The following is a 12,850-nucleotide window of genomic DNA, read 5'->3' on the forward strand; positions in this document are numbered from 1 at the left end:
ACCAAGGATTCCAAACCCAAAAACCCATGGGCTGTGATCTGTACTCATGGCAGTCTCTTTGGGATGGTGAAGCAAATGGAAGATATTGATGAGAGTGAAGGAAAACAGGGTTCTAGCTATAATACACAAGTACTGTGAAGACCTATATCCTTCTCTCTAGCTTCCAAGTCATGCCACAACTCTAAACACAAAACTCCACATATATATAGACAATTGTTGGGTCCTTGTTGCATGAAGGCTGAGTACGTAACAATGATTACTTTATTGGGCATCTAGTGGTAGGTGGCCGTAATGAGTGCCAGCTCAAGGGTAAGGCGAGCAAGGCTTGTGCCTAGGGCCTCAAGTTGAGGGAGGTCTCATATTAAAAATATTTGACACACTATTAAAAAAAAAAAAATCTTTCAATCTTTATAATTAGTCAATTAGATCTCAGTCAGGTGTGAGATTTTTTATTATTTATTAGTGGGATTTTTGATTTTTTTTATTCCCTTATAGAAACCTCAATGTGTTTAAGGAGAGTGTCAAGTATGTTCACAACACTAACAAAATCAACAAGCCTTACAAGCTGAAACTGAACAAGTTTGCTGACATGACCAACCATGAGTTCAGGAGCGTATATGCCGGCTCAAAGGTAAAGCATCATAAGATGTTCCGAGGGGAGCCACACACTGATGGGAGCTTTAGGTACGAGAAGGTTGAGAGTGTCCCGCCGTCTGTTGATTGGAGAAAGAAAGGCGCTGTCACTCCAGTTAAGGATCAAGGCCAATGTGGCCGGTAAGCAAAATTTGCTGCTTCTTTGCCCTTTCTTTCTTTTTCTAGTTTGTTTCCTTTTGCTTATAGCAGCACCACTGCCACCACATATCACAATTACAAAGTGTAATTGACATGGCATTTAATATTATACAGGTAGTTGCTGGGCATTTTCAACAGTTGTAGCTGTTGAGGGCATCAATCAGATTAATACAAATAAGCTAGTCTCGTTGTCTGAGCAAGAGTTGGTTGACTGTGACACTGAACAAAATCAAGGGTGCAATGGAGGGCTAATGGAATATGCATTTGAGTTCATCAAACAAAAGGGGGGACTAACAACAGAAACTAATTACCCTTATCAAGCGGAAGATAGAACATGTAATGTTGCAAAGGTATACATTTTGTTGCAGTGCTTACTTTTCAGGGATATATATTTGGTCATTTTTCGGATGCCCCTTCATTTATGAAAGTGAACAGTATGAGAATAACACCAAGTATGCTTTTGCAGGAGAATTCTCCAGCAGTGTCAATTGATGGCCATGAGGCTGTGCCTGCTAATAATGAGGATGCATTGCTCAAAGCAGCTGCAAACCAACCTATTTCTGTTGCCATAGATGCTGGAGGTTTTGATTTTCAATCTACTCGGAGGTAAGCTTCTAATTTATATTCACTTTGACTAATTAATGGCTATTGGAATATACAAATACAAGTTGCCAAGGTCACCTGCACGTATAAGTTAGTGGTAAGAAGGGTGAGTATGAGACATGTTGTAAACTCAGAGTTCCTAGCTTCAAACCCACACCCAGCACAAGAACACTTGGGTTTATTTGATACGTATAGTTCATGGGCTCGAACTCGATGAGGGAGTACATCGTAGGAGTTTTCCCTAAGTCATATATCTTAATTTGGTCCACTATGATTCACAGGGGGTATTTACTGGACAATGTGGCAAGGAGCTGGATCATGGTGTTGCAATTGTGGGCTATGGAACAACACTTGATGGAACCAAATACTGGATAGTCAAGAACTCTTGGGGCGCCGAATGGGGAGAGAAGGGATACATAAGGATGCAGCGTGGCATCGCTGATAAGGAGGGACACTGTGGAATAGCAATGGAGGCTTCATATCCCATCAAGAACTCTTCAGCCAATCCTACACCAGCACCTGCCTCCTCTCCTAAGGATGAACTCTAAACAACATCCACCACTGACTTCCAGCTTTGCTGATGCTGTTTCTGTTATAAAAGCTGCAGGACTTGTGGCCTCATGACCAAATAATATTCATTTCACATATTTGATTTGATGTATCATCTCTAAGATTTGTAGTAGTTGTGTTAGGGAGAAATAACATTGTCAGATTGACAGATTGAATTTCCTTGGATAACTCTATCCTTTTCCTAGTTCCTACTAAAACGATAGTAATATCATTCAAGTAAGCAAGAAAACTAAACCAAAAAACTCATACAAGATAACATTAATATAATTAGAACTTTTCAATATATAAAAGCAAAATACACAGCTTCCAAACACCAATTGATGCGACAATATTTCATTTGTTCATATTTAGGTCACTATGAACCTTATTTATTTATAGCGAGTAAGATATTGCCATGATATTCGTAACACTGGTTAGTACTATAATTCAGGGAAACTTTTGGTTCTTTTAGTGTCATTGAACTGACATAGGGTTTTCAATGCATCTATGCATTGTTTGTCAACCATAGCATCTAATAGGATCATTGCAACCTTTTTCAGCAGATTGTTTGTTGCCTCTACCTCCTCCCTTTTCCAGATATTGCTGATGGTACTCCTCTGCCCTGTAGAACCTCTTTGCTGGAAGAATTTCAGTCACTACCTTCTTATCCTTCAACTCCAGCTGCTTTGCTTCCTTTGATTCCTGGGCTAGACCAGCCTGGGTTTCATTGTAGTAGTATATTCCAGATCGATATTGTGTACCCACATCACCACCCTGTCACAAAATTTATCTAATCAATGAGAATGTTTCAATATACTCCTAATAACAAACATTGGTTTACAGTTTTCAGCCTTACTAATTCCAAAACCTTCTATTTCTTTTACATATTTCTCCATTGCCATACTTGTATCAATAGGTGCACCGTGCACGCCATGAATTGTAAAGGTAAAAAATTTGTAGCATCAAAATTCATAAGAAAGAAAACGATAAGAACAAAACAAAGAGGTCCATATGTCATCAAGCCCAAAAGTGAAACGCGCCTAAATCTGGATTGGGCTAACAAAATGTACGGTCCATGAAAAAAGAAGATAGATTACCTGGCGATTGAGGGTCGTTGGATCATGACGAGCCCAAAAGACGGAAAGCAGATTCGTATAGGGGCAGGCTTCCGGGTCGAACTGGACCCGAACGACCTCCACGTGTTTGGTGGTTCCGGAGCACACAAGCTTGTAATTCGGATCGTGGACGTGACCTTGGGAGTACCCGACCTCAGTCTTGACCACCCCCAGCACCCGCTGAAACGCCAGCTCCGCTCCCCAGAAACACCCGGATCCGAATTGAGCGAACTCGAGACCCGGATTGTCAGGAGTGTCCGAATCCGGGTACAGAGCCGGGTTGTTGGTGGTGGTGGAGTCTGACGTAGTGGCCATTGTGATTGACTTTGCCAAAGAGGGAGAGACTCGTGTGTTTATGCAGAGCAATGCGCAGGTCTCGAAGATTGAATCTAGCCGCCAAAGCTTGTCACATACATGATAAGAGATGCGTGCGTGGAATACCAACTGATTCTCAAGCGACATGTCGTTGCGTTTGTGCTATTAAGTAATAAGTAAAATCTGTTTATTTAGATAAACACGGTGATTAGAGAAGATGTGGTGGACGTGCCGGAGTGGTTATCGGGCATGACTAGAAATCATGTGGGCTCTGCCCGCGCAGGTTCGAATCCTGCCGTTCACGTTTTTTTTTTTTTGGTTTTCATACTCCATTTTTATACAGGGCTCAAGGTCAAGGGCCAAAAATTAAGCATGTGGTCAGTTGGTGTACACACTAAGCCCAGTCCTGGCCAATGAGATTGGGCTGAACTATTTTTAAATTTTGGGTCACTAAAATATAACTATAAGGAGTGCGTATTGTAACTAGTCTACAATTTGTAATGCTACCCAACAAGAGCTTTCAAAGTCTCATATATGATGATGTTGGAGGTCGCTAGCTCATGGCATCTTTTGGAATTGACCAGTAAAGTAGCAATTGGTCATAATAGTGTAGTGTTCTAGTACTCCAAGTCTCCAACCAGTTAATGAGAGCCATCAGAAGATTCCTCTTGGACGTTGCATAAGTGCTGATCTCAACAACACAACACTTTTGATTTTGTCGTCCATTTGTTGCGTTTCAAACATGCATGCATGGGATCAACGATGATTAATGATGGCTCTGTTGGAAATTTTATCTAATTGCCCTCCAACACCAAATTAATAAACATCAATTACCCAAAACTGGCCCAAAAGTGATTCCAAATTGACCCAGTTGCTTAGAATTAAGTCCCAAATATGAAACATCAATTATTTTGTGATTATTTATAAAAAAAAAAAAATTAACAGAAACTCCCTCTATGTATAATATTCTCATTAAAAATTTAGTCAGAAATATATAATGTTGCCCAATTACATGCCCTAGTACTTTTCTGCTTTTATGTAAAGTCAAACACGGCAACAGTAATATATGTGTTTGATAAAAAATCATCAAGATTAATTCAAGCCACTGATAAATCAAGATTAATTCAAGCCACTGATAAGTCAGGGGACCATTTTAAATTTTTACAACCAAAGTGTAGTAGTCATGATATCTTATAGGCCCCTCTGAATGCTCATATAGTGTTTTGATATTGCTTCTCAGCACATCCATTGGACTAAAAAGATTAGACTAGTCAAGAGTCTAGACCCATTTAGAAATTTGATAAAAAAAAAAAGGCAGCAGCAACAATTAGACCAATTAATCAAACAAAGATCCAATTAGGTAGGCCAAGGAGAAATTCTTTTGTTGTGTCAGTGCTGCTGCATGTCTTCTCCATATATAATGACCACTTTTTAATTTCAAGTCTATTTGGCATTATAGTCATTCTCTGTATACTGCAAATACTCGAGACTATTTTTGCTTATTCCATATATCCTTTACCTATAATAATGAGGGTGTATAAGTGTATTGGGTTTTTGGATATTAACAAAACCCAGTTTTGACATTTTTTTTTTTTAGATCCAACTTGGTATTGATGTTTAAGAGTAAAATATGTAGTCAAATGAACAATATGTTCAGTGTGGAGTGTGGACCATGCAGTCCCATCTACGTAGTCCATACCAAAATATGTTTTGTTAACTCAGTCATAAAGAAAAATAAGTTTCTTTGATTAGAATATAGATTTTAATTCGTATACACCAACAATGATTGACAATATACTCCTAGAGGGCCTGACGGCGGTTGAGGCTTCTACATCGGATATGTTATATGTATATGCACGTTTTCAAGGTGCATAGCATTAAGGCTAGGTAACATTCTTTCCAAGCCATCAAAATGGGAAATAAAGAAAAATTTGCATATTTATTAAAGAATAAAGGCGTGGAAAATATTTCATGTATTATAAGTTTAGTTATACATTAACTTACAAATTATAGTTGATGGACAGTCCAGTTGGAAGGGCTATAGAGTTTGCCTGCACCCAAATTTGATTTCTCCTCCTTCTAAACAAAAAAAAAAACTTACAAATTAATATAACAATTAGAAATATATAATGCAAAACACACTATCAACTAATAATCTTCCTTTCTAAATAATTATTTCCTATTGTTTTTCAGCTTCAAATAATATGATATTCAATTCCCTTTTCCATTTTAATTGAGATTAAAAGAGGACCGATCTGATATTTTAAAAGCCCGATATGAACTACAAAAATGGAGTCATTCATCTTTCATGTACATTACTTAGGCCAATTAATTAAGATTGTATATAAATATATAAGTAGCCTATAAAATTGGACAATCATCAATATTGAGAAGCCTAAGACAATTGTCTCATTCGCAGACCCTCAGGACCGGCTTTGGATCAAGATGGTGATCAATTTTCATAATAATCGAGACAATAGTCAAAATGGTAGTCGAAACAATAGTTAAAATAATTTTGATCACATCCCAACCTCCATCATAGAGGAATAATTCTGTCTAAAAAGTTAACATGCATTAAAATGGGTAATTTGATGGAAATTCTCAATTAAGATATTATACACGTCACTAAATCAAATTGAAATATATTTCCAACAAATTACAAGGTAAATATATATACAAAAGATGGAACCCCAAACTTGGCCATTGCACAAAAAAAAAAAAAAAAAATGCTTATCATGACTCATGATATATATGTCGTTACAGGCCCTTCTCAATGCTCATAGTGTTTGATGCTTTTTAGCACCTCCATTTGGACTAAAAAGACTAACCTATTTAGAAATTTGATGAGAAAAAAAAAAAAAAAGGCAGCAGAAACAATCAGACAATCAGAGAAAGATCCAAGTTTATAGGTAGGCCATGAGAAATTATTCTATGTTTGGGTCAATGCTGTCTTCTCCATGATTACCGCTTATTTCAGTCTCTTTAGCATTAGAGTTCTTTGTCCTTTGCATTTCCCATTAATCACTATACATGACTCCACTTTACCAGACATATATTCTGTGTGCACCGCAAATACTAAAAGACTATTTTGCTTATACCATAACTTTTACCTTCAATCAGTGTATATTGGGTTTTTGGATATTAACAAAACCCAATTTTGATATTGAAATAAAAAATAAAAACTTGGTCCTTCAACAATTTCCCTTTTATCATTTTGCTATAACCTTTTGAATTGTTTATTTATTCTGGTAATGGTGCAACCTTGTATTCTAGAACATTTGCAATCTCCGTTTATCAAATTAATTCAAAGCTAGATGTATAAAAATAAAAAGGCTAAATATGTAGTCAAATGAACACTACTTCAATGTGGACCACGCAATCCCATCAGATCGATAGTCCTTACTAAATTATGTTTTTTTTTTTTTTTTAAATATCAGTCATGAAGAAAATAAGTTTCTTTAATTGGAAATTTGGATTCACCAAACATTGATTGGCAATGTACTCCTGGTGGTGGTTGAGGCTTCTACATCAGGATATGAAATGCACGTTTTCAAGGTACGTTGCATAGCATTAACTTAAGGTAATCTTGTTTTTTTTTTTTTTTTCAAAGACATCAAAATTGGAAAAAAAAAAAAATTACATATCTATTAAATAATAAAGGTGTGGAAAATACTCCATGTATTATAAGTACAGTTATATATTAATATAATCTTCTTTTCTAATTAATTATTAACAATTAAGTATTTTTATATACAATGCAAAACACACTATCGATTGATTAATAATCTTCCTTTCTAATTAATTATTTCCTATTGCTTCTCTGGTTCAAATAATATAATATTCAATTTCCTTCATCATTTTAATTGAGATCAAGACAGGACCAGTCCTGAAATTATAAAATATGGTCACCGATCTTTTATGTACATTTCTTGGGTCTAAGATAATGTATAAATATATAAGGAGTTTATAAAATTTGGGAGTCCTCTCAAGACGATTACTTCCTTCACTTACCGTCAAGGCTGGCTCTAAATCAAATTAATGATGAGCAATTGTTCATAATGATAGAGACAATGATCAAAATGGTGGTCAAAACAATAGTCTAGATAATCTTGATCACATCACAACCTCCATCATAAAAAGGATAATTCAAATTAAAACATTTACAAGACATTAAAATTTAAAATAGGTCATTTATTTAATAGAAATTCTCCTTAGATATGACATAAATGTCACTAAATCAAATTGAAATTTATTTCCAACAAATAAAAAGATGTATATAAAAGATGAAATCAATCAAAGTGGACATGATAATACTGTCCCAATTTTGGCAACAAAACAAACTTATATTAACCCCATTTTCTACTGGGGTTCCCCAACTTGCCCCCCTACCCTCTACCCTCAGAAGGGGCTGTAAATTGGGACCTTTAACAACCAAAACTCCCACTTCAATATACAATGGACCAGACCAGACACAAATTTTTGACATTTGGGGAAGAATTGACATTGTTGGTAACAATCAATCATCATCACCAATTTGCCACAGACCTAATTAATGACTAATTAATCACAATCTGAAGCTTCTAATTCCATGACTGCCCCTTGTTTCTGCTAGTTCCTCCTCTCTCTTCCTCTTGGGCAGAGAGAGTGAAGATATGGCCTTGGCTGACACCACCTTCCTCACAAGCAGCTTCCACCTTGCATCATCTTTCTTTTTCTCTTGCTGCATTTTCAACTTGAATTGCCTGCAGTCACATTAAAAACACCATAATTAAATATCAATGATGCAACGCACAGAATGTTGGTATTCATAATTGACTAATAGACACTAGTGCACAAGAAAAGGACAATTAGATGAGCTTTAAGCCCCACATCCCATGATATTTTTGGTAGGCAAGATGGTGACAAAGGTGTAGAAAATCATATATATCTTTAATTTCTTGACGGCTAACATGCCTCTAAACAATCATCTCCAAAGATATTTTTTAATTTAACAGTTGTAAAGAGTGTTAGGATTAAAAAACAAAGGGTTTGGAAGGGTTAAGGAAAATGTTCACTTTCATTGTCAAATTGAGGGAACCTCATCGTTTGGCTTTATTAGCCTTCTCCTGTCTCCTTCCAAGCCTTAAAGCATATATGATGGACAAGCTGTCACACCGGTACATAGACCCATTCATTGAACCTTTTACCTAGGCCTAAAAGTATACCAAAGATACTAATACATATGAAAATATCAGGGAAGGCAAGATTTTCTCTGTCGTACTTTAAATCTTGATCGTTATTTAAGTTGATTCATAAATAAATGTGCAATTTAAAATCCTAAAAAAACATTAAGCGATTATGACATGCCAACAAAAGGCCAGACCTAAGATATTATGAAATATACAAGCCGACAAAACCATATATAAGGCTACCCTACACTCCCCACTAAATTTAGACCTCATATCTAATTACACTGTATATGAAGTCCATGAATTGAACCACATACAGAACAGAACACTCTTCAAGACTGGTGTTATGGGTTGGCAGTAGTTGGGTTCCACAACCATTCCAAAAGGCCTCAATCGTTGAAGTAGCTTTCAAACATCTAGACCTGTCTATTCGATCCCTCACAGTCCTTTCATGAGATTCCAAATCAGAAATGGACAACCACTCTAAAAATGAGGTTTTAAAATTCCTTTAATTTTCCACAACTATAATGCTTCACAGTTAAATCCAATTCATATAATACATTTAAACTTTAAACAAAAATTAAACCCATGCAAATAAATCGATTAAACTATAACAATTTGTTGATGGGTATTGTTTACCTGCAAAGTGGGACTCTGCAAGAATCAGGTTGGTCACAAATTGAGGAGTGAAGTCTTAGAATCTGCCACATCCGTTTGCACCGCAAGCACCCTCCATTCACCCTCTTTTTACACTTGGCAAAGTGCTGGATCAACAGCTGCAGGCCCTGACACGTGGAGAACTTGCCGCATGGGCCTCTCTTCTGACCCGGCTCCATATCGAACGGCCCAACACTGGTGCAACCTTCCGTACATATGTGCTCCAAGCACTCCATAGCCTCGCTGAGCTGCAGATACAACCTCTGTTCCTCTCTATGCCTCCTCGTCCTCTTCTTCCTCTGTTTACATTTTACAACAACAGTTTTGCTCATTTATTATCAAATAATTAACCTATATGATTAATAGTAATTGCTGGTTTATAAAAACTTACCGATTCGATTTCGTCAATGAATTGTAAGATGTCGAGTTCGAGCCAAGGGTCGTAATCTTGCAAGAACTTCCAGCCTTCCGTTTTCTCAACATCCTTGAACTGATTCGCGACCAACTTCATGCTCTTGAGGTAAAGATCCGCTGCGTCGCAGAGCCTCGCCAGTTGGAGCACGTCCACTACGTTCTCAGTGGTCAAACGTTGACCCAACTCCTTGGTGCACTTGAGCTTCAGCTGTGGAACCAAGTACACGTGGGACAGCGCCAGCAGATGCATCCCGTACTTCTCCATGTGCTCTTCCGTGCACCTGCACCAGGAGGGCGTTTCCGTCATTTTCAGCAATCAAAATTAAGGCATTTAATTTAAGCATGCCAGGTGTAAATTTATGAAACGCGTAGTTGGGGGACGGCGGTGATGATTTTATTTTTTTCTTTTTTGGACGGTGGTGATGAAAAGGACATAATAACGTCGAGTAAAATTTGGGAAAAGCGGGAAACGGCAGCGAACCTGGAGGAGTAGAGGAAGCGGACGAAGGCTAAGACGGCGTCGTTTGGAACGCCGAGGATCGCAATGACTCTCTCGGAGCTGCGGTGCTTACGTGGCCGATCGATTATGTTCTCCAGCACCGGCGACACCGATGCCTGATTAAAATTCAGATTTTTTTTGAAAATAATTAAGAAAACAAATTGTTCGGGAAATAAAATGGGGAAATGAGAAGAGGTGTGGTGGAATAGCGTACCAGAATGCTAGAGTGCGCCGGGACGCGAAGGGCGTCGCAGGTGAGGATGTGGACATCGGGTTCGGGTAGTTCTCGATGTTCGGATTTGGTGGCGGCGGCGAGACCGTACAGGTCGTCGAAGATGGCGGCGGTTGCGCTGCTAGGATTTGTTTCCATTTGGAGAGAGAGAGAGAGAGAGAGAGAGAGAGAGAGAGAGATATATATATATATATATATATATGAATGAGTAATACGGAGTCTTTGTGCGAGACGATGAAAAGGTTGATGGTTTCTCTGGACTTTATAGAAAATGAGAGACTCAACTGGAATTGGATTGACATTAAAAAACAAAAAACAAAAAATAAACAGAAAATAAACAACTGTGACACTGACTACTGTTTGTCCTCTATCTACACGCGCTTTTAAACATAAGCCATTGAAGTGCTATTATAAAATAAAATATAAATATATTGGAAATTGTTAATTTTTTTTCTTTCCTAAATAAACTTACGGAATTTCGACCAAAAAAAAAAGCAAATTTATGTTAGAAATTATAACATGAATCTAACTTAAAACAAATGAACAATGATGGGAAATATTCTCTCAACGACTACAACTAAACCTCCAACATTGATATGCTTATGTTGTTGTGATCACAAAGTTTTTGGCAAAATTAATTAAATTTAGTCCCATAATTGTACACTTGAAGGAGCTCAAATATTACTTATGACTAGATTTGTACCTTCTTAAAAAAATAACTATTCTTTTTAAGTCGTCAAATTTTATCTATTTTTGTCAAAAAGTCATTATTGGAAAAAGAACAATAACAAAGTAGAAAGTTTTATCTCATTTTGTTATAGATGCAAAATTTTTGTGAATTTGTATATAGGTGATAGTTATACCAGTATTCAAAAATTTAGTTTCACTTTTCCATTTAAGGAAGAGAAGGATAAGAATCAAATTCTTGGATGTTAGAAGATAAATATTTGTTATTCGGACTAAATGATCCCACAAATTCTAGTTCAAATTTGGTTATAGTAACAATGATATAATTTCCTTATATGCTATGAGTATTATAGATTTTTCAGTAAGACAATCGTGTCATGTGTTTATTACGACGTCTATGAACAATTGCACTCATTAAATCTATTCATTAAATAATCTTGTATTTATTCAAGTTAGGACACGATTTGAATTTTATATGGAAATTATCTAACAAGTTAGATACTTATATGTATACATAGTTACAAACAAAGCATTTTAAGGTAGAAAATTGGTAAATAAAGGTAGTGAGATTTTTTTTCATTATTATTACATTATTACTTGATCGAGTGAATCTCCAAGTGCATTGTGCGCGTGGGAAACATCCATAATTCGCTAGCAAACAACCTTACTTCCATATTTAACCCTGCCATCTTGGAACGTAGCTCTTATTTCTTACAAGGATTATATGGATGGATCTTTTCCATCTGACGTGGAAGGCTTAGCCCAAAATAGCCACTTAGAAAAAAAAGAAACCAAAGCCACTTGGCCTCCATTTCAGAGTCCAAGCCTACCACCAAGGCCAAACTTGTTTTATAAATAAACGGCCTTTCGTCACTGGAAGCGCCTCTTAACTCAGTCTGACGTGTACACTCGTTCTCATCCTTCCCACGTCTGCTCACAAAACACCGTCCACCTGTATCACAGGTGTCAACAGCCTACCCTTCACCGCTCCAAATAAATCCCAAAAAATTGAAGTGTTATTTTTTTTTTGCCAGAAGATATTTTTAGTCCTTGTATTATGGATGAGTTGTACTTTAGTTATCGTTATTTTAATTTGAATTTTTCAAGGATCGTGATATCACTAATGTCGCAATTAGGTCTAATCTGTCAAAATTATCTATTTCAGAGCCAATCAAGTGGTGTTATATCGATATTTTTTGTCTAAATTTTGACAAATTAGACTTGATTGCAACATTAATAAAAACATGGTCCTTACAAATTTCAAATTGAAATAACGAAGACCAAATTGCTACTCATCCATAGTGCAGGAATCAAAAATATCTCTTTGTCTTTTTTTTTTTTTTTGCTAGAATAATAATTTGGGGTCAGCCACTCATTAGCGCCGTACTTGGGCCCATAGCACAATAGACCCAAAACTTTTAGATACTAGACAACAACGGTGATTATACGTCGTGGTTGGAGCCGACTGGCAGTACTAGGCAAACAAATTTTATTATATGGTTCTCGATTCCTAATATAATATAAAGTTTGGTTGCTTCGTGGACCCGTTGGATCTGATTGAAATTGAAAAATGCTTGGCACACCTGAAAAACATTTAGGCAGTTTAAATATTAATTAATAGTAGGTATCTATCTATGTTTGAGATATATATCACACCGCCTTTATGATTTTGTGGAATTCCAGTCACAAGATCATAGAGGCCGTGTGATATTTATGAGTGGTCTACTTCTTGGAAGCATAGCTAGTTAGCTTGTTATTATCTGGCAAAATATGGGAGGGTTGGGGAATTGGGAGAGGCTAGCTATGAGTCAGTCAAGCA

The 12,850-nt window shown here is 36.7% G+C and overlaps 3 protein-coding genes and 1 non-coding gene across 4 annotated transcripts; 2 read left to right on the forward strand and 2 right to left on the reverse strand.

Annotated features, from left to right (window-relative positions):
• Positions 1-631: 631 nt before the first annotated feature.
• On the forward strand, positions 632-1,982 carry LOC147274652 (vignain-like). Its single transcript, XM_086228571.1, has 4 exons — positions 632-770; positions 907-1,142; positions 1,259-1,388; positions 1,663-1,982. The coding sequence occupies exons 1-4, from the start codon at positions 647-649 to the stop codon at positions 1,941-1,943; spliced, it is 771 nt and encodes a 256-aa protein (XP_086084697.1). The 5' UTR covers positions 632-646; the 3' UTR covers positions 1,944-1,982.
• A 229-nt stretch (positions 1,983-2,211) lies between these two features.
• On the reverse strand, positions 2,212-3,468 carry LOC147274653 (peptide methionine sulfoxide reductase-like). Its single transcript, XM_086256666.1, has 2 exons — positions 3,042-3,468; positions 2,212-2,718 (listed from the first exon to the last, which is right to left on the reverse strand). The coding sequence occupies exons 1-2, from the start codon at positions 3,372-3,374 to the stop codon at positions 2,464-2,466; spliced, it is 588 nt and encodes a 195-aa protein (XP_086112792.1). The 5' UTR covers positions 3,375-3,468; the 3' UTR covers positions 2,212-2,463.
• Positions 3,469-3,596: 128 nt separating this feature from the next.
• Positions 3,597-3,678, forward strand: TRNAS-AGA (transfer RNA serine (anticodon AGA)). Its single transcript has one exon. It is a non-coding gene; the product is annotated as a tRNA-Ser (tRNA).
• A 3,944-nt stretch (positions 3,679-7,622) lies between these two features.
• Positions 7,623-10,532, reverse strand: LOC147274655 (BTB/POZ and TAZ domain-containing protein 1-like). Its single transcript, XM_086256958.1, has 5 exons — positions 10,327-10,532; positions 10,095-10,228; positions 9,591-9,894; positions 9,182-9,498; positions 7,623-8,116 (listed from the first exon to the last, which is right to left on the reverse strand). The coding sequence occupies exons 1-5, from the start codon at positions 10,480-10,482 to the stop codon at positions 7,939-7,941; spliced, it is 1,089 nt and encodes a 362-aa protein (XP_086113084.1). The 5' UTR covers positions 10,483-10,532; the 3' UTR covers positions 7,623-7,938.
• Positions 10,533-12,850: the final 2,318 nt, after the last annotated feature.

The sequence above is a fragment of the Dryas octopetala genome, chromosome 9 (assembly GCF_963921425.1).
Source record: "Dryas octopetala chromosome 9, drDryOcto1.1, whole genome shotgun sequence".
Classification (NCBI taxonomy): Eukaryota; Viridiplantae; Streptophyta; class Magnoliopsida; order Rosales; family Rosaceae; genus Dryas; species Dryas octopetala.